Source organism: Acipenser ruthenus, unplaced genomic scaffold (assembly GCF_902713425.1).
Source record: "Acipenser ruthenus unplaced genomic scaffold, fAciRut3.2 maternal haplotype, whole genome shotgun sequence".
Lineage (NCBI taxonomy): Eukaryota > Metazoa > Chordata > Actinopteri > Acipenseriformes > Acipenseridae > Acipenser > Acipenser ruthenus.
In genome coordinates, this window is record NW_026708029.1 from 151,274 (window position 1) to 172,084 (window position 20,811).

Here is a 20,811-nt window from a genome sequence, read left to right on the forward strand (position 1 = left end):
CTCTGTGCATTCTGCTCCCTGCTCTCTGCATTCTGCTCTCTGCATTCTGCTCTCTGCATTCTGCTCCCTGCTCTCTGCATTCTGCTCCCTGCTCTCTGCATTCTGCTCTCTGCATTCTGCTCCCTGCTCTCTGCATTCTGCTCCCTGCTCTCTGCATTCTGCTCTCTGCATTCTGCTCCCTGCTCTCTGCATTCTGCTCCCTGCTCTCTGCATTCTGCATTCTGCTCCCTGCTCCCTGCTCTCTGCTCCCTGCTCTCTGCATTCTGCTCCCTGCTCTCTGCATTCTGCTCCCTGCATTCTGCTCTCTGCATTCTGCTCTCTGCATTCTGCTCCCTGCTCTCTGCATTCTGCTCCCTGCTCTCTGCATTCTGCTCTCTGCATTTTGCTTCCTGCTCTCTGCATTCTGCTCCCTGCTCTCTGCATTCTGCTATCTGCATTCTGCTCCCTGCATTCTGCTCCCTGCTCTCTGCATTCTGCTCCCTGCTCTCTGCATTCTGCTCTCTGCATTCTGCTCCCTGCTCTCTGCTCTCTGCTCCCTGCTCTCTGCATTCTGCTCCCTGCTCTCTCCATTCTGCTCCCTGCTCTCTGCTCCCTGCTCTCTGCATTCTGCTCCTTGCTCTCTGCATTCTGCTCCCTGCTCTGTGCATTCTGCTATCTGCATTCTGCTCCCTGCATTCTGCTCCCTGCTCTCTGCATTCTGCTCTCTGCATTCTGCTCCCTGCTCTCTGCATTCTGCTCCCTGCTCTCTGCTCTCTGCTCCCTGCTCTCTGCATTCTGCTCCCTGCTCTCTCCATTCTGCTCCCTGCATTCTGCTCCCTGCTCTCTGCATTCTGCTCCCTGCTCTCTGCTCCCTGCTCTCTGCATTCTGCTCCCTGCTCTCTCCATTCTGCTCCCTGCATTCTGCTCCCTGCTCTCTCCATTCTGCTCTCTGCATTCTGCTCCCTGCTCTCTGCATTCTGCTCCCTGCTCTCTACATAAGGAAGAATTGCAAGCAAATGCATGACAGCCTCATATGAACCAGATGCCCCCCCCCCCCCCAACTTATAAAGCAATAGAAAAAACATGAAAAAACGTTTAAAATTACATTGTTTATGTGTCCAAATCTACTTTTTTCAAGCCATTTTCAATATTTCATGCATGAAAGGGTTAGATATCAGGGCCAATTAATATCATGAGTCCCTCACATGAATCCGTGCTGAATGCCATCTCTACCTGTGAGAGGTAAGGACACATCCTGGGCACTAGATGTCAGTCTTGAGTCAATCAGTCTCACAACACAAACAGAAAGAATCACGCGACAGGCCTCGACCTCGTCTGAAATATTTTAATAAATAAAATTTAAAAAAACCAACACACACACACACAGAGAAAAACAAATTAATCAACAAGGCAGATTCATACAAATACAATTTAAAAACTTGAGAGAGAGAGAGAGACGCGTGATTCGAACCTGCAGCCCTTATGCAAGCGAGCGATCTAACCGCTGGACCAGCGAGGCTCCTGGATAATTAAAACAAAGAAACCAAAACACACAGGATCACAGAGTAGAGGACAGCAGTGATCTCCTAGCACAACAGCAGCATATGTAATGCATGTATGTATGTATGCACGTATAGCCCCTTCTATAATATTCAAAATGATACAATTACATATGTGAACTCTATGATAGGAAATTTTACATGGTGCAATTATACACACAGCTATAAAATATATATAACAGTTGAGAGGCACCTCCATAGCTGCCTTCAATACAGTGAATATTGATAGTGAATTATTACCTGTTGTATTTTAGTGTGCAACGTGCAAATGTGTGCCACAGGGACTGGCTAATGCAGATCACACTGTACAGTAGCGACGCATTTAAATAAATCACATCCAATCAAAACCTAAACCACACAGTGGGAGGAGTCAGAATCCAGCTCACTCCGTGCCTGCTCTGATTGGGTGTCATTAGTGGGCGGGGACGAGGAGGAGGAGGAGGATGGGGGGGGGTGTGGTCTAGTGTCTGGAGTGCTGACTCACTGGCTCCCCCTGGTGACCCGACTCCCTGTGCCTCCTTCTGCAAGGTTAGTCCTCCTCCTCTGGAAGGCGCTGTGGTCTGTCCCTCTGCTGCCAGTTCTTGTGTTTCTGCTTGTGTGGCTCAGGATGTTCGTGGTGGGGTCGCTGGCTGTGCTTGTGTGGCTCTGGCTGTTCGTGGTGGGGTCGCTGGCTGTGCTTGTGTGGCTCTGGCTGTTCGTGGTGGGGTCGCTTGCTGTGCTTGTGTGGCTCTGGCTGTTCCTGGTGGGGTCGCTTGCTGTGCTTGTGTGGCTCAGGCTGTCCATGGTGGGGTCGCTTGCTGTGCTTGTGTGGCTCAGGCTGTTCGTGGTGGGGTCGCTTGCTGTGCTTGTGTGGCTCAGGCTGTCCATGGTGGGGTCGCTGGCTGTGCTTGTGTGGCTCTGGCTGTTCGTGGTGGGGTCTGGGGGCAGGTTTCTTGCTGTGTCTGAAAGAGAGCAGATTAAGACCTGCTGGCTGTTATTAGGGGAGCTGCAGCCTTTTCAGAGCACTGTAAAGACAACAACGATCCAAAACTACAGCAATCCTGCAAGACACGATACCCTCCACAGCTGAGCGATAATCACAGGTACAAATTCAGAAGCATGCTACAGAACTTAAAGCTAAATTGCTGAGTAGAACCATGGGAAACGCATGGGGAGATAAATACTGTGGTGAACTTAAGGGACACACAGCAGATTATTACAGCCCTAAAGGCTTGGTGAATTTACAAAGAGCTACGTTGTGGTCTTGTGCATCGCAACACAAACTATACGTACATCTGGGCTTCTGTTTTTCGTTATTTACTAATTTAATTTCGGTGCTTATTTTGAGCTGTTTTGGGAGTTACATGCAAAACGTCTTCCTCAACGAAATCCTCATGGTCACAGGCAATCCTCCAATAGGAATGTAAGAATTTGCTGCCACTCGCTAGTTGGGGGCGGGTTTAAAGCACTCAGAACGAATCAGTGCAAGATACGAGTCAGGAAGGAGGGACGTTTGCCCAGCTGCACTTGTTTTGCACGAGGATTGGTTTTTATTCGTTAAAACCGTTAATCAGAAGCCCCAATTATAATATCCAGGGATCGGGGTGAATTCCTGTTTTCAATTCCAATTCCTTTTGAAAATGAAATCCCAATTCTAAATTCCCGTTCCCTTTTAATCAATTCCGACACGTCGCTGATCAAAATTACAGTGAGCAGCATTCTGTTAAAATGAGCTGCTCACAGTGGAGGCAAATTACATTGAAGAAGTCACTGTTTGTTAGCTAATTAAACTGGCTTCAAATGAAAGCAGTTGAACAAATCGCAACAATTATTAATGTCTCTAAAATGTCTTTCGAAGGGATTGATTTTAAAAAAGTTGTTGAGAAACAGGAATGACCCCGACAATATATCATGCAAAGAAAGCACACAGCGAATGATCACAGCCCCGAACACTAACGCAGTGCTTGAAATAATCCTGACCTGTCCTGGGTTCCTCGTTCCTCTCCCTCCTCCTCCTGCTTCCCGAAAAACCTTGTGTAGATCCCTCCCGCCCCCTCCCTCTCCAGCAGCTGCTCCAGATCCTCCAGGAAGTCTCGGAAGAGCATCCTCGTGTGCAGGAACACCCCGTCCTCGAAGAAGCTCTGTGCGAATCTCTCCAGCTCCTGCCTCCCGGTCCCTAGCCCCTCCAGGTGAGCCCCGAGGAGCTGCTCGAAGTCACGCTGCCTCACGGGTTCCAGCCCTTCCTGTGCGGCGCAGTCCTGCAGCCCCGAGCAGCCCTGCGGGGGGCGGTAGTGGCGCCGGCTGTCTGGGTCGTTCTTCCAGAACCGGTTGTGGTCGTGGTGCCTGTGGCCGGGCTTGGCATCCTGGATGCTTGGAGACTGCCAGTGCTTCTTAGCTTTCTCTCTCTCCCTCTCCCCTCTATGCTCGTGCCCCCTCTCCCCCTCCTCCCTCTCCCCTCTATGCTTGTGCTCCCTCTCCCTCTGCACTGAGTACCGTCTCTCCCTCTCCTGCCTCATCTCTCCCTCCTCCTCCTTCCTCTCCCCTCCTCTTCTCTGCTCCCTCTTTTCCTTCCAGCTCTCCCCCCTCCCTCCCTTCCTCCACTCTCCCTCTTTCCTGTTCGTCCCCCACTTCTCATCTCCTCCTCCAGCTTTATTCTCTCTCTCCTTCTCCCGCCAGGGCTTCCCTGATTCCTTCTTGGGCTTCGTCGGCGCCCTCCCCTGGTCACCCTCTTTCCTGGGAACCCCGAAAGCTCCCGGAGGTTCTTCCTGACTCTTCTCCTCCCCCTCTCTTTTCGTCAGCCTCTCCCCTCGTCCTCCTTCCTCCTCCCCCCTCTCCCAGTCCTGCAGCTCCGCCCCCAGCCTCTTCTCCAGCTCCGCCAGCCCCTCCCCTAACCCCGCCCCTTCCTCGTGGCTCGCATTCGCGATCAGCCCCTGAAGCTCCGCCCTCACACCCCCCAGTAGCTGCCTCTGCTTGTCCAGTTCCTGTCTCAGCCTCAAGACCTCCGACTCCAGCTCCTCCCTCTGGCTCAGGAGCCCAGCCGTCTGCTCCCTCTCCTCTCGCAGATCCCATTCTAGGGCAGCGTGTCGTTCTTGCAGGGCGGTGTCGTTGGCCTCCCCCTCCCCCCCTCTCAGCCTCTCTAGCTCCCCCTGGAGGCCGGGCACAGACTCCAGCTCCCTTTGCAGCCTCTCGTTCTCCTGTTCCAGCTCCTGCAGTCTCGATGCCTCTTCTCCTCTGCTTGCCTGCTGGTTCATCTCCGACAAAGCCCTCTCCAGCTCCTCCTTCTGAGTCTGTGAGCGTTGGGGGGGGGGGGGGGGGGGGGGGGGGGAGAGAGAGAGAAAGTAATACTGAACCTGCATTTTTAAACAGAGGCGAGTTGGGTTAAACTGATAAAAAAGGGGGCTGGCACAATTGGGAAAAAAATACTCAAAACATATATAGCAGATGCTCTACAGGGATGGAAATAAGACTCCCATTGCATAGCAGTTTGATCCATTCCTGGTTTTACAATGAGTCTAAATCAGACACGTCTGAGCTTGTTACCTGTACACACTGGGGCTGATCAAGCTCGTATTAAAACCTGGAACGGGTGACACTGCTATGCAATAGGAGTCTTCTTTCCATGCTTTACACTGTAATACACTGACTATGACTGACGATGGGTAGGTAGATAGATGGATGGATGGATGGATGGATGGATGGAGGAATACACTGACGAACAAATGTCTGACCTGCAGCTGCTCCTGCATGAGACGAATCCCCTGGTTTTCTTTGGCCAGTGTGTCCAGCAGAGCGGTCAGTGTCTGCAGATCCTGGGGGTCACTTTGGTTCAGCCGATCCTGCAGGGACACAGAGAGAGGATCTGGAAACACACCCCACACAGAGAGAGGCTCTAGAAACACACTCCACACAGAGAGAGGCTCTAGAAACACACCCCACACAGAGAGAGGCTCTAGAAACACACTCCACACAGAGAGAGGCTCTAGAAACACACCCCACACAGAGAGAGGCTCTAGAAACACACTCCACCCAGAGAGAGGCTCTAGAAACACACTCCACCCAGAGAGAGGCTCTAGAAACACACCCCACCCAGAGAGAGGCTCTAGAAACACACTCCACACAGAGAGAGGCTCTAGAAACACACTCCACACAGAGAGAGGCTCTGGAAACACACTCCACCCAGAGAGAGGCTCTAGAAACACACTCCACCCAGAGAGAGGCTCTAGAAACACACTCCACACAGAGAGAGGCTCTAGAAACACACTCCACACAGAGAGAGGCTCTAGAAACACACCCCGCCCAGAGAGAGGCTCTAGAAACACACTCCACACAGAGAGAGGCTCTAGAAACACACTCCACACAGAGAGAGGCTCTGGAAACACACTCCACCCAGAGAGAGGCTCTAGAAACACACTCCACACAGAGAGAGGCTCTAGAAACACACTCCACACAGAGAGAGGGGCTCTAGAAACACACTCCACACAGAGAGAGGGGCTCTAGAAACACACTCCACCCAGAGAGAGGCTCTAGAAACACACTCCACCCAGAGAGAGGCTCTAGAAACACACCCCTCCCAGAGAGAGGCTCTAGAAACACACTCCACACAGAGAGAGGCTCTAGAAACACACTCCACACAGAGAGAGGCTCTAGAAACACACTCCACACAGAGAGAGGCTCTGGAAACACACTCCACCCAGAGAGAGGCTCTAGAAACACACTCCACACAGAGAGAGGGGCTCTAGAAACACACTCCACCCAGAGAGAGGCTCTAGAAACACACTCCACCCAGAGAGAGGCTCTAGAAACACACCCCACCCAGAGAGAGGCTCTAGAAACACACTCCACACAGAGAGAGGCTCTAGAAACACACCCCACACAGAGAGAGGCTCTAGAAACACACTCCACACAGAGAGAGGCTCTGGAAACACACTCCACACAGAGAGAGGCTCTAGAAACACACCACACCCAGAGAGAGGCTCTAGAAACACACTCCACACAGAGAGAGGCTCTAGAAACACACTCCACACAGAGAGAGGCTCTAGAAACACACCCCACACAGAGAGAGGCTCTAGAAACACACTCCACACAGAGAGAGGCTCTAGAAACACACCACACCCAGAGAGAGGCTCTAGAAACACACTCCACACAGAGAGAGGCTCTAGAAACACACCACACCCAGAGAGAGGCTCTAGAAACACACTCCACCCAGAGAGAGGCTCTAGAAACACACTCCACACAGAGAGAGGCTCTAGAAACACACCCCACACAGAGAGAGGGGCTCTAGAAACACTGTTGAGTGTAATAGTTATGGATGGCACACAGTGACAGACAGTGGGCCTCTCGTTCCTGCCTTTTACCTCTGGAGAGCTGTTCCAATCTGGGGGGCTTGGTGGCACAGACAGACAGACAGACAGACAGACAGACAGAGAGAGGGGGCTGATTCGCCAGCCTGTAGGCTTACTGACCTGGATGCCTTCCTTCACCTCCCTCCTCTGCACCTCCTCCTCTGGATCTGAATGAAACAGGCTCCCTTTAATATGCAGGACTCATCACGAACACAAGGTGTAATACAGACGCACTGAACGAGAGAATCTGTTCTGATTTACTCTTCAACCCACAATCCTGCACGACCTCCACAACTGGCATGCGTGTAATCTAACGGGCATCGCTGCACAGCCTTACAGCCCAGTGTGAACACCAGAAAGCTTGGTTTACCCTCGTGACGTTTTTACCGCTACAGCTCTGGCCAAAAGTGTGGCAGCAAGGATTGAGACAAACTAGATGAACAGAATTTCGATCTTTCATTTAACATCATGTAATCAAAGAAAACTACAAAATGAGTCGACCGGAAGCCATAATAGTAGTACAGTAGGATTTCATGTTAGATTTGGAAATGTCACATTTTTCATTAAGTATATGGAAAACTACAAAGCTGTGTGTAATTCAGTATGTTAAGAAAGTGACATTATTCAGCAGGTTTCATTCGACTTTATGAAGCAAAATGAGTTCATTCTACATAGAGGGGGATGCAAAACTTTTGGCCAGAGCTGTAAACTACTGCCCCCCCACCCACCCCCAACCAGACCTGGGGGTCAATTCCAATTCCAATTCCAATTCCAATTCCAGCATAAATGTTTGTTGAAATTTCAATTTCAAAATATACTGAAAAAGTTACAAACAATCACCCACATTAACAAGCTTACTGTGTTTACTGTAATTAACCCAAGTGATAATCGCAGCTACAGACACAGAAACACACTATAGAATTTCAAACAAATGGGGTCCCCGAAAGTGGTCGAAAATACAAGACTAGCGATGGCATGACAAATCTGTAACTGAACTGGAATCGATCTATTAAAATGTGCCAGGGTTTATACGATTGCAATGACATTGGAATTGGAATTAATTACACATTGCACTGTTACTGTAACCCGAGGTCTGTCCCCCAGCCCCAAAGCGCAGAGCACAACTCTGAGACCGAAGCATGTGAGCCGGAGCAGCAGAGTCAGGTGGGTTAGTCAGGTGACAGAACCGTATAGAAGCAGCCAGACCAGAGATACCCCACAACTACTCACCCTCGCCCTGGTCAACAAACACACCTGGGAACAAACACAGGGTCACAATCAACACACAGCCAGACCAGGCCTGGAAATAAGACTCCTGCTGCATAGCGGTTTGATCCATTCCTGGTTTTACTGAGAAGACACACCCTGCACGCTGGGGCTAATCAAGCTTGCAGTAAAACCTGGACCGGGTGAAACTGCAGTGAGGATCCTTTCTTCCCAGCCCTGCGCTCCTGCATGAACCTCAACAGAGTATTGTGTTTAGAAAACAAAGCACTGTATATAGAAATGAAACCCAAACTAAACAGCTGAATTTGCGTAGAATTACTTTCCACAGATCAAGCCGACTCATGAGTACGCAGAATGCTAACCCCACCCCTCACCCTCGCCCTCCCCAGAAACAGCTGCTCACCTGACAGCAGGACCAGCCCCAGGACCAGCACGATCAGAGCTCCCACGATGCACTTGTTCACGGACAGCCCCCCTCCCTCCTGGCCGTCCCGTCCCGGGGGGATCTCCTGACCCCTCTCGAGGGCGTCTTCGAAGCGCTGGGCTCCCCTCCTCCTCCTCAACACACTCCCTTCATCCTCCTCTCCGTTTGAGCTGTCCGAGTCAGAGACATCCTCTAGAGAAGAGGGAGACGGAAGCATCGCTGCATTACACTACCATGGTTTCTTGTGCTGTGTCTTTGGCTGACTGGTTTCTAAGTCTGTAGTAAACTTGTAAGAGTCAGCGATAAACAGTTTCAACTGGAACACACTGAGAAATAATCCTGGTATTGAAGACTAGGATTGTATTGCCCGTGTTTCCTCACTCAGACCCCTTCCTTACTAAACACCCTGGTATCTCTGAATAGATCATCGCCCCCTCTTTATAAATATGCTCAATATTTTAATGAGCGAGACATCCCGCAAGTAGAACGGTCCCCCAAAATGATCTCCTTTTTCTAAGGAAGCAGCACAGCTGGGGATGGGGAGTTTGTTGCCAGATAACTTCACTCAACTCGCTAAATATCTTGCTATCCCTGAATAGATCACCTTCTCCTCTTCAAAAATATGCTCAGGATTTTAATGAACTGTCTCTCAAGTATCCCAATTATGATCCACTTAGTACCAATTTGTTTCCAAACTTTTGAACATGACTGTATATAACAATATATATCATATGCACTTTGCAAAGCACTCTGTGGGTAGCCAGCCAAAAATCAGCACCTGGAACAGGATTCGAACCCTGCTCTCCGCAGGGCAATGCTGGCACTAGGGCAGACACTGGATCACACTCTCACACACACTCCCCCATCACAGCATGCACACACACACACACACACACACTCCCCCATCACAGCATGCACACTCTCACACACACACTCCCCCATCACAGCATGCACACACACACACACACTCCCCCATCACAGCATGCACACACACACACACACTCCCCCATCACAGCATGCACACTCTCTCACACACACACACTCCCCCATCACAGCATGCACACACACACACAATGAGAGGCTGAATCTAAACCGGGGATGGTAATAAGACTCCCCTTGCACAGCGGTCTGATCCATTCCTGGTTTTACTATGACTTTAATAAGACACGCCTGAGATTGTTACTGTACCTGCACACTGGGGCTGATCCAGCTCATAGTAAAACCTGGAATGGGTGAAACTGCTCAGCAATAGGAGTCTTATTTTCATCCTCTATCTAAGCTGCCTGTGGAAGCGAGGACACTGCCATGCTCACTTTGCCATAACAGTCTGCAGTGCTGCATGGCTCCTTCATTCCCCCCTGCATAATGAAGCCGTGTACAAACAGGGTTAGAAACTCACACAGTCCTGGGGTTCAGAACTCCCCTCAATGAAGTCTGTTATTATTAATATTGAAATGATCAGGAGCCAGGAGTTTGAGCAGGGTTACAAACTCACACTAGCCCTGCTGCTGCTGCTGCACCCAGTCCTGGGGTTCAGAACTCCCCTCAATGAAGTCTATTATTATTAATATTGAAATGATCAGGAGCCAGGAGTTTGAGCAGGGTTAGAAACTCACACTAGCCCTGCTGCTGCTGCTGCTGCTGCTGCACCCAGTCCTGGGGTTCAGAGCTCCCCTCAATGAAGTCTATTATTATTAATATTGAAATGATCAGGAGCCAGGAGTTTGAGCAGGGTTAGAAACTCACACTAGCCCTGCTGCTGCAGCTGCACTCAGTCCTGGGGTTCAGAACTCCCCTCAATGAAGTCTATTATTGAAATGATTCAATAGCCAGGAGTTTGAGCCAAAATCCAAGCCGCCCAACACAGGACATGCTTCTCCTCCAATCAACATGCTCCCTGCTGCAGGCTCCTCCTACCAGTACCTCCTGCTCGACCAATCAGACGCCTCCCCCAGCTGCGGATTCCGTCCACTAACTGCATACCTAACATAACATTTCCAACGTCAACATTTTTTTTTTTTTTTTTAAAGAAAACGTCCGTGTCAGTGTGTGTGTGTGTGTGTTACTGTCTCTGCGTCAGTGTGTGTGTCTCTTTCTCAGTTTTGTGTCTCTGTGTTACTTCTTGGTGTGTGTGCGTCAGTGTCTGTGCGTCAGTGTCTGTGCATCAGTGTCTGTGCATCAGTGCCTCCATTTCTCTGTCAGCGTCTCTGCTTCACACCTGCTTGCTTAACGGCATCAGACATCTTCCTGGCCAGACCAGGCCCCTCCCCTTCCTCCCGCAGCTCCTCCCCTTCCTGCTGCGGGTCTTCGCTGGGCGGGGGAATGGGGATGATATTGGACTCTTCGATTGGGGGGCTCAAGGGGCCCCCCGGGCTCTCAGCTCCGGCCTGCTCAGACCCCTGCAACAGAGAAACGAGGGGCTGAATGAAACCACTTAAAGCAGTGAAGTTCAGAGTTATATAATCTTAAAAATGCACCTGATACTACTGGGACTGCGTCACTGCTTCGGTTCCTTTAAATCAGCCCATGCACGGCAATAAGCCTCCCATTGCACAGCTGTGTGATCCAGTCCTGGTTTTACTATAACACCTGAGCTTGTTACCTATACACTGGGGCTAATCAAGCTTGTAGTAAAACCTGGAATGGGTGATCCTGCTGTGCAGTAGGAGTCTTATATCCATCCCTGCCTAATTGTGATGCTCACCGCTGCCCTTCCTATCCACAGCTTCACACCTGAACTGCAGTCTTACCGCCACACCTGCGAGGCTCTCGCTATTACGTCGCTGTTCAGCATCCCATTCAAGTTACCATGGGGATGGTTTTCTATGCTTTCCGAAAGGTTCCAAAGATCCTTTCTGTCTGTCCTCACTGCAGTACAGCGGGGTCCCAACGGAAGCGAGATTGTGCAGAGTGGAGTTCAAGGTCTCACCTGCAGGATCTGCCCCTCCTTCCGTTTCAGGTGGTCAGTGCTTGAGGGATCCGGCTCTGGAGCTGAAAGGGGCTCTGCTGAGACAAGGAGGCTGAGAATGAGAGCCGTGCAGCGGGGAGTGAGGTGCAGGAGGTCAGGGCGATCTGGGGGAAACTCATCCACAACCACAAAGCACTCGCATCGCTGGAAATAGCTAAAGAAACGCTTTCAGGTTTCTGTGCTTTTACCTTGGGACAAGGGGGCTGGTTCATTATCTTCTCTGTGCTTTACTACACTGTGCTGTGCTTTTACCAGGGGGATACCACAGCAGTAAACTTTGAGAAGGGGGCTGGTTCGTTGTCTTCTCTGTGCTTCACTACACTGTGCTGTGCTTTTACCAGGGGGATACCACAGCAGTAAATTTTGAGAAGGGGGCTGGTTCATTATCTTCTCAGTGCAGTGTGGAGAACAGCCATTTTATTGGTTACCTGTCAGTGCAATTGGGGTATGTAAACTTTTTACCAGACCACTCTGTGCTTTACATTGCTTCCCTATGCTTTACCAGACCTCTCTGTGCTTTACAATGCTTCCCTATGCTTTACCAGACCTCGCTGTGCTTTACAATGCTTCCCTATGCTTTACCAGACCTCTCTGTGCTTTACAATGCTTCCCTATGCTTTACCAGACCTCTCTGTGCTTTACAATGCTTCCCTATGCTTTACCAGACCTCTCTGTGCTTTACAATGCTTCCCTATGCTTTACCAGACCTCTCTGTGCTTTACAATGCTTCCCTATGCTTTACCAGACCTCTCTGTGCTTTACAATGCTTCCCTATGCTTTACCAGACCTCTCTGTGCTTTACAATGCTTCCCTGTGCTTTATCATACTTTGTTGTGCTTTTACATTGAGAAACTTTTATACAGGAATCTAATACTCTGAATAACTAAATGGTAGACGAGGGGATATGAAAGTTAAAAAGGGCGTTGACATTCTTTGGGATGTCCCCAGGCGATCCTATTTTAAGAAAGGGAGTTTCCATGAAAAATCTCTTTAAGATATGTGAGAAACACATCACAGAGACCCTGCCCTTTGTCAAACTGGTAAGTCATGCATATTTGTCTTTTAAAAACTAGTAACATAGAAAATGGACAGTTTATATATTTTTTTCTGATTCTATGCTTGACCTTGCTAACTTTGAGAAGGGGGCTGGTTCATTATCTTCTCTGTGCTTTACTACACTGTGCTGTGCTTTTACCAGGGGGATACCACAGCAGTAAACTTTGAGAAGGGGGCTGGTTCATTATCTTCTCTGTGCTTTACTACACTGTGCTGTGCTTTTACCAGGGGGATACCACAGCAGTAAACTTTGAGAAGGGGGCTGGTTCATTATCTTCTCTGTGCTTTACTACACTGTGCTGTGCTTTTACCAGGGGGATACCACAGCAGTAAACTTTGAGAAGGGGGCTGGTTCATTATCTTCTCTGTGCTTTACTACACTGTGCTGTGCTTTTACCAGGGGGATACCACAGCAGTAAACTTTGAGAAGCGGGCTGGTTCATTATCTTCTCTGTGCTTTACTACACTGTGCTGTGCTTTTACCAGGGGGATACCACAGCAGTAAACTTTGAGAAGGGGGCTGGTTCATTATCTTCTCTGTGCTTTACTACACTGTGCTGTGCTTTTACCAGGGGGATACCACAGCAGTAAACTTTGAGAAGGGGGCTGGTTCATTATCTTCTCTGTGCTTTACTACACTGTGCTGTGCTTTTACCAGGGGGATACCACAGCAGTAAACTTTGAGAAGGGGGCTGGTTCATTATCTTCTCTGTGCTTCACTACACTGTGCTGTGCTTTTACCAGGAGGATACCACAGCAGTAAACTTTGAGAAGGGGGCTGGTTCATTATCTTCTCTGTGCTTTACTACACTGTGCTGTGCTTTTACCAGGGGGATACCACAGCAGTAAACTTTGAGAAGGGGGCTGGTTCATTATCTTCTCTGTGCTTCACTACACTGTGCTGTGCTTTTACCAGGGGGATACCACAGCAGTAAATTTTGAGAAGGGGGCTGGTTCATTATCTTCTCAGTGCAGTGTGGAGAACAGCCATTTTATTGGTTACCTGTCAGTGCTTCAGCAGCTGGAGGACTGGCTATCCCATCATCCCCTGGGCCCACGCTCTCCACGGCACATCCCTGCAGACACAGTCTAGATTAGAAAGGGTACTCAGGGCATCATTTTATACAGCTAGCCTGGGTATTATTATCCTGACTTAGCAGTCTGTAGTTTGCCATTGAATTTACACTGAAGATGCTGAGAAAGACTTCTAGTGGAAACGTTTGCCATTGAATTTACACTGAAGACGCTGAGAGAGACTTCTAGTGGAAACGTTTGTCATTGAATTTACACTGAAGATGCTGAGAAAGACTTCTAGTGGAAACGTTTGCCATTGAATTTACACTGAAGACGCTGAGAAAGACTTCTAGTGGAAACGTTTGCCATTGAATTTACACTGAAGACGCTGAGAAAGACTTCTAGTGGAAACGTTTGCCATTGAATTTACACTGAAGACGCTGAGAAAGACTTCTAGTGGAAACGTTTGCCATTGAATTTACACTGAAGACGCTGAGAGAGACTTCTAGTGGAAACGTTTGCCATTGAATTTACACTGAAGACGCTGAGAAAGACTTCTAGTGGAAACGTTTGCCATTGAATTTACACTGAAGATGCTGAGAAAGACTTCTAGTGGAAACGTTTGCCATTGAATTCACACTGAAGACGCTGAGAAAGACTTCTAGTGGAAACGTTTGCCATTGAATTTACACTGAAGACGCTGAGAGAGACTTCTAGTGGAAACGTTTGCCATTGAATTCACACTGAAGACGCTGAGAGAGACTTCTAGTGGAAACGTTTGCCATTGAATTTACACTGAAGACGCTGAGAAAGACTTCTAGTGGAAACGTTTGCCATTGAATTTACACTGAAGACGCTGAGAGAGACTTCTAGTGGAAACGTTTGCCATTGAATTTACACTGAAGACGCTGAGAGAGACTTCTAGTGGAAACGTTTGCCATTGAATTTACACTGAAGACGCTGAGAGAGACTTCTAGTGGAAACGTTTGCCATTGAATTGACACTGAAGACGCTGAGAAAGACTTCTAGTGGAAACGTTTGCCATTGAATTTACACTGAAGACGCTGAGAGAGACTTCTAGTGGAAACGTTTGCCATTGAATTTACACTGAAGACGCTGAGAGAGACTTCTAGTGGAAACGTTTGCCATTGAATTTACACTGAAGACGCTGAGAAAGACTTCTAGTGGAAACGTTTGCCATTGAATTTACACTGAAGACGCTGAGAGAGACTTCTAGTGGAAACGTTTGCCATTGAATTTACACTGAAGACGCTGAGAAAGACTTCTAGTGAAAACGTTTGCCATTGAATTTACACTGAAGACGCTGAGAAAGACTTCTAGTGGAAACGTTTGCCATTGAATTTACACTGAAGATGCTGAGAAAGACTTCTAGTGGAAGCGTTTGCCATTGAATTTACACTGAAGACACCGAGAGACTTCTAGTGGAAACGTTTGCCATTGAATTTACACTGAAGACGCTGAGAAAGACTTCTAGTGGAAACGTTTGCCATTGAATTTACACTGAAGACGCTGAGAAAGACTTCTAGTGGAAACGTTTGCCATTGAATTTACACTGAAGACGCTGAGAGAGACTTCTAGTGGAAACGTTTGCCATTGAATTTACACTGAAGACACTGAGAGAGACTTCTAGTGGAAACGTTTGTCATTGAATTTATTAGGTTTCTTTTTGTGTCACTAGATTCTGAATCACTGAGATCATTTCAGACACGACTTCATAACGTTTCGAGATCACTGTTGGAAATTCAGCGGAGACAGACTTCGGACAGAGGGAAGGAGACACTTCTTCACACAGAGAGTGGGGAGGGGGTGGAATGGGTTGCCATGGGTTACCGAGCCACGCTGTCGATGCTGAATCACTGGGATCCTTCAAGACCCGACTTGACAAAGTTCTGAGATCAATCAGCTGCTCGGAACCGGACCAGTGCTGACGGGCCGAACCGACTCCTAACCACATTTTTACAAACAGAAAACCCCAGAATTGAGTTTAAACCGTACCTCTGGGCCCAGGATAGTCCAGCTGGAAGGGGAGCCATTGCTGTTGGAGTTGTCACCTGACATCATCCCAGAATGCCAAGCAGCTCTGCACAGGAAAACCTGAGAGAGAGGGGGAGAGAGAGAGAGAGAGAGAGAGAGAGAGAGAGGAGAGAGAGGAGAGAGACCTTTAACTATAGTTCACAAAATAATAATTCCACAAACCTGCGCTATTCTGCACTTCCATTGGCTGCGTAGATGTGCAGTATTGAGAGATACACATGTTAGTGCGCCCACATATTTTAGTTTTAACAAAAAAGTGAACTCCTTGCCGGGCTGCTTAGCTAAGGACACCCAAACAAGGTGAATTATCCTGGAGAGGACAGGCAGCAAATAATCTATCTGATCATCCAAACAGCTTCTGATCACTGTCAGAGGAAACAGTGTGTCTGTGTGTCAGTGTGTGTGTCTGTGTGTCATTGTGTGTGCGTCTGTGAGTGTGTGTCTGTGTATCTGTGTGTCTGTCTGAGTGTGTGAGTGTGTATCTGTGTGTCATTGTGTATATCTGTGTGTCTTTGTGAGTGTATCTGTGTGTCATTGTGTGTATCTATGTGTCTGGCTGAGTGTGTGTATGTGTTCTTGTGTGTGTGCTCGTCTGTGTGTGTGTGTGTCTGTGTCAGTGTTGAAGGATCACAAATTTGTGTAGACTTTGCAAATGAGCTTCAGTTGGAAAAATAGCAAAAGCGAAGTTTGACTGATAAAACCGACAACTCTGCAAATGCAAGTTGAGGTCACCAATCTGCGATAGCACATCGTTTCACAGGAAGCCTGGTGCAGATCCGTGGACAGGAAGCGCTTTATTCAATAGAAACAGGAAGCAGCAAACCACAGCCTACACTCTGCAGCAACAAGCAGCTGGCAAGAGGGGATCTCAAAAGAATACACAAGAAACTGGGTTAGGATTGAGAAGTGAAGCTAGAGAGGGGCAGACCAGCCCAGCTGTACCCAGAAGCTGGTTCTGAGCCACTTCCTCCTCCTAATGGAACTGTGAGTTTGAGTGCGCGATTACACTGTGGCGTGCGTAAACCACGCTGAACTCCTGAAGGAGGAGGAGCCTGTGTGGTCCTGTGGTTAAAGAAAAGGGCTTGTAACCAGGAGGTCCCCGGTTCAAATCCCAGCTCAGCCACTGACTCATTGTGTGACCCTGAGCAAGTCACTTAACCTCCTTGTGCTCCGTCTTTCGGGTGAGACGTAGTTGTAAGTGACTCTGCAGCTGATGCATAGTTCACACACCCAAGTCTCTGTAAGTCGCCTTGGATTAAGGCGTCTGCTAAATAAACAAATAATAAAAAGAATTTGTGTTTTAAATGACGCATTTAACATTGAATCACCATGTGATCTTATCTTTTCATTAAGAATCAATAAAATGGGATTCGGGTCGTCTCAACTGCCTCTCGATTAAATCGGGACAGACGCTTATTCGGGATCTCTTTCCCCCCCCTTCTCCCAGGGCGTCCCGATAAAGAGGCGTCGACTGTTCTAATTGTGATGTGTGAATAAATGGAATAGGTTTGAGCGACTTTTTGGTGTGTCTCAGTGTGTGCGTGAGTCTTTATCAGTGTATTCCTGTGTGTGTCTCAGTGTGTGCGTGAGTCTATCAGTGTATTCCTGTGTGTGTGTGTCAGTGTGTGCGTGAGTCTTTATCAGTGTATTCCTGTGTGTGTTTGTGTCTCAGTGTGTGCGTGAGTCTTTATCAGTGTATTCCTGTGTGTGTGTCAGTGTGTGCGTGAGTCTTTATCAGTGTATTCCTGTGCGTGTGTCTCAGTGTGTGCGTGAGTCTTTATCAGTGTATTCCTGTGCGTGTGTCAGTGTGTGCGTGAGTCTTTATCAGTGTATTCCTGTGTGTGTGTGTCTCAGTGTGTGCGTGAGTCTTTATCAGTGTATTCCTGTGTGTGTGTGTCAGTGTGTGCGTGAGTCTTTATCAGTGTATTTCTGTGTGCGAGTGGGGCAATCCATTGTAAACCATGATAAATGCATAGTATAACCACGGTAGAGAAGCATGGAGTTGAAAATTCAATAAATACAGAGCAAACCGACTGCGGGAAAACTTCATCAAGGGCTGAAGAAAGCGCCGATCTGTTTAAAACATGTACAAACAGACGTTTCTGTCTCTCATTGCCAGCCCTGTGACTCACTGACGCCCGGAATTTGCATAGCAGGCAGGCAGGCAGGCAGGCAGACAGGCAGGCAGGGCTCCTATGGAAAACAGCATGCAAAACAGAGGGAGCACAGAGATGGGAAAACAAAAGTTGTGATGCGGAGAACAATTCTGCAGAAAGCCTCATTTTTCTCCCTGTGGCGATATTTCAAAGCTCTTTTTTAATACAGACGATAGATGGGCGGACAGGGGGGGTCCAGATCTCAAACTGGGGGGGGGGGAGAGACATACACACGAAGATTGAAACGCTGGTATAGAATTGTTTATAATCTTTGAATAAACTTCAGGCAGAACTGAGATTTACTGTCTCCGTCCCTTTTAAAAGGAGTTCAAACTGAACACTGACTATCTGTGTAGCGAGACGGGTTTTTGTAAATAAATAATATTAACAATACTACAACTGTCCCAACAAAAACTTTTAAACGCGTCAAAATAACCGCGCATGCGCATTATTATTGTACACACCAATACATAAAGTATGCATCGAGACCTTTATTATTATTATTATTATTATTATTATTGTAGAAAGCAAAATGAAACATGTACCTATTAAAAATAACAGCAACACGGTAATATTTTCTATTAAAACGCAAGCGAGTTTTTTCGGCGTTGTGGGCTAAAAACTCAATACAATAAAAGTTGTGGACATTCATTAGTTAAAAACAGAAGCGCTCACTAAATAAACGGAAACTAACCAAACTCTCACAGCAGTAAAATAATATTAATATTAATATCGACACCTTACCGTTCGTGCTGCAGCTGCGTGTGAATTTCCTTCACAAACTGGACTCGGACTTTGCAAGGGGATTTCAGCCTCAGTTGATTGGCAGTAGTCCTGGTCCAATGGGACAGCGCGCCTGAGCCAGCCTCAGGCTCTGCAGCCAATGAGAGGCGCGGACACAAGGTGAAGGGGCCGGGCCTCGGGCGTGACGAACAGCAGCAGCTGTGACAGACAGCTGTCTAGTTTCTTGACAGTTTTAATAATAATTCGTATTATTTCAACTGTTGAGGCCGATACCAGAGGGATAAAAATAGATAAATTAATGCATTTTAATAAAACAAACCTCTATTTAAAATGGTGGTCCAGGGATGAATGGCGAGGACGATCATTTAAAATGAACAATCTTTATTTATTGTACTGTGTTTTACTTATTAAAACAAAACAAAACCAAAAAATTCATAAATAAAAAATAAAATAAAATAAACAGCGCATAGTTCTGTATCCAAAAACAACCAGGACCCACAAGGATATACTCGGATTCTCCTGGGATAGAGCTGTGCGTTCTCTCTCTCTCTCTCTCTCTCTCTCTCTCTCTCTCTCTCTCTCTCTCTCTCTCTCTCTCTCTCTCTCTCTCTCTCTCTCTCTCGTATAAAAGACTAACCTGGGGCGAGTGATTACATGGTTACAGATTATGTTTCGAGTATGATTAGGAGTAGTTTTGTGTCCCAGCTTTGTAAATTCCCTATCCAGTGCTGTCCAGCAGTTAAGAGGTTAACTCCGCTGGGGTGTGACAGGCCTGCGGACAGCAGCTCCTGCTGTTTACATTGCACGCCTCTATTTTCAGATGTGTGAGTCATAGACAGTGTTGTGTTGAATTAGCTGCTCTCAGATCCCCAGTACAGCACTGAGTTCTCTACACTAGACTGTATTGAATTAGCTGGCTCTCAGATCCCCAGTACAGCACTGAGTTCTCTACACTAGACTGTATTGAATTAGCTGGCTCTCAGATCCCCAGTACAGCACTGAGTTCTCTATACTAGACTGTATTGAATTAGCTGGCTCTCAGATCCCCAGTACAGCACTGAGTTCTCTACACTAGACTGTATTGAATTAGCTGGCTCTCAGATCCCCAGCACAGCACTGAGTTCTCTATACTAGACTGTATTGAATTAGCTGGCTCTCAGATCCCCAGTACAGCACTGAGTTCTCTACACTAGACTGTATTGAATTAGCTGACTCTCAGATCTCCAGTACAGCACTGAGTTCTCTACACTAGACTGTATTGAATTAGCTGGCTCTCAGATCCCCAGTACAGCACTGAGTTCTCTATACTAGACTGTATTGAATTAGCTGGCTCTCAGATCTCCAGTACAGCACTGAGTTCTCTACACTAGACTGTATTGAATTAGCTGGCTCTCAGATCTCCAGTACAGCACTGAGTTCTCTATACTAGACTGTATTGAATTAGCTGGCTCTCACATCCCCAGTACAGCACTGAGTTCTCTATACTAGACTGTATTGAATTAGCTGGCTCTCACATCCCCAGTACAGCACTGAGTTCTCTATACTAGACTGTATTGAATTAGCTGGCTCTCACATCCCCAATTGCCGTTTTCTCTTATGTATTGAGTAAAACCTAGCAGTCCCATGAATGCCATGAGAACGTCCCTTAGCTTGTATTTACAGCTCAATTCACCTCCACAGCACAGGAATGAGAGCTCCAGTCTAATCTTGCGATCTGAGGTCAGTCTGTTAAGAATCAATATTCAACATCTGATCTAGAATCTCGTAGTCCTGTAGGCTGTGGCTTCAAACCCTGCTCTCTCTCTACGGAGCACAGTTCAGGCAGTCGCCTAGGAGGGAGGCTTCGTTTATGGTCCAGTTTAGCGATGGCATGGGGAGGGGGGTGGAATGGTCGGAGCTTGGCCATTTCAAGCTGCAGCAATCGATTACAGATAATGAAAAGCAGCTGATCAGGCCCCTACCCTTAATGCTAACACCTGGGGTCAGTCACTACTGTAATTGTGAAATTCATAATCAATTGCAATTATAACGTTATTGAAGTCCAAACTCATGTAATTGTAAATGAAACTAAAGTTTGTAATTGATCGACGTCAGTTCAATTACAGATTTGTCGCGCGATTATTATTCTTGTATTTTCAGCCACTTTTGAGGACCCCATTTGTTTGAAAAACATGTTCTATAGTGCGTTTCTGTATTTGTAGCTGCGATTATCGCTTGGGTTATTTATAATAAACACAGTAAGCTTGTTAATGTGGGTAGTTGTTTGTAACTTTTCAGTCTAATTCCTGCAGCATAACTAACTGTAATA

The 20,811-nt window shown here is 47.5% G+C and overlaps 1 protein-coding gene across 5 annotated transcripts; it reads right to left on the reverse strand.

The window, feature by feature from the left end:
- Nucleotides 1-1,309: 1,309 nt before the first annotated feature.
- Nucleotides 1,310-18,662, reverse strand: LOC117395215 (pre-B-cell leukemia transcription factor-interacting protein 1-like). 5 transcript variants are annotated; one of them, XM_059019657.1, is made up of 12 exons: nt 18,504-18,662; nt 15,565-15,663; nt 13,538-13,610; nt 11,440-11,513; nt 10,729-10,909; nt 10,428-10,493; nt 8,490-8,702; nt 8,090-8,113; nt 6,980-7,026; nt 5,246-5,353; nt 3,498-4,804; nt 1,310-2,479 (listed from the first exon to the last, which is right to left on the reverse strand). In XM_059019657.1, the coding sequence occupies exons 2-12, from the start codon at nt 15,628-15,630 to the stop codon at nt 2,068-2,070; spliced, it is 2,571 nt and encodes an 856-aa protein (XP_058875640.1). In that variant the 5' UTR covers nt 15,631-15,663; nt 18,504-18,662; the 3' UTR covers nt 1,310-2,067. The 5 variants fall into 5 exon arrangements, with proteins under 5 accessions (XP_058875640.1, XP_058875637.1, XP_058875639.1 ...); XM_059019654.1 differs by lacking the exon at nt 18,504-18,662 and having other exon boundaries at nt 10,434-10,493; XM_059019658.1 differs by lacking the exon at nt 18,504-18,662 and having other exon boundaries at nt 2,360-2,501.
- Between the last annotated feature and the right edge of the window lie 2,149 nt (nt 18,663-20,811).

Coding starts and splice junctions, on each gene's coding strand:
- LOC117395215 (XM_059019657.1), bottom strand. CDS start 15,630: ATGATGTCAGGTGACAACTCCAACAGCAATGGCTCCCCTTCCAGCTGG. Junction 11,514..13,537: donor AGCTGCTGAAGCACTGACAG/GTAACCAATAAA, acceptor TTGTCTCAGCAG/AGCCCCTTTCAGCTCCAGAG. Junction 8,703..10,427: donor TGGTCGAGCAGGAGGTACTG/GTAGGAGGAGCC, acceptor CCTCTTCTCTAG/AGGATGTCTCTGACTCGGAC.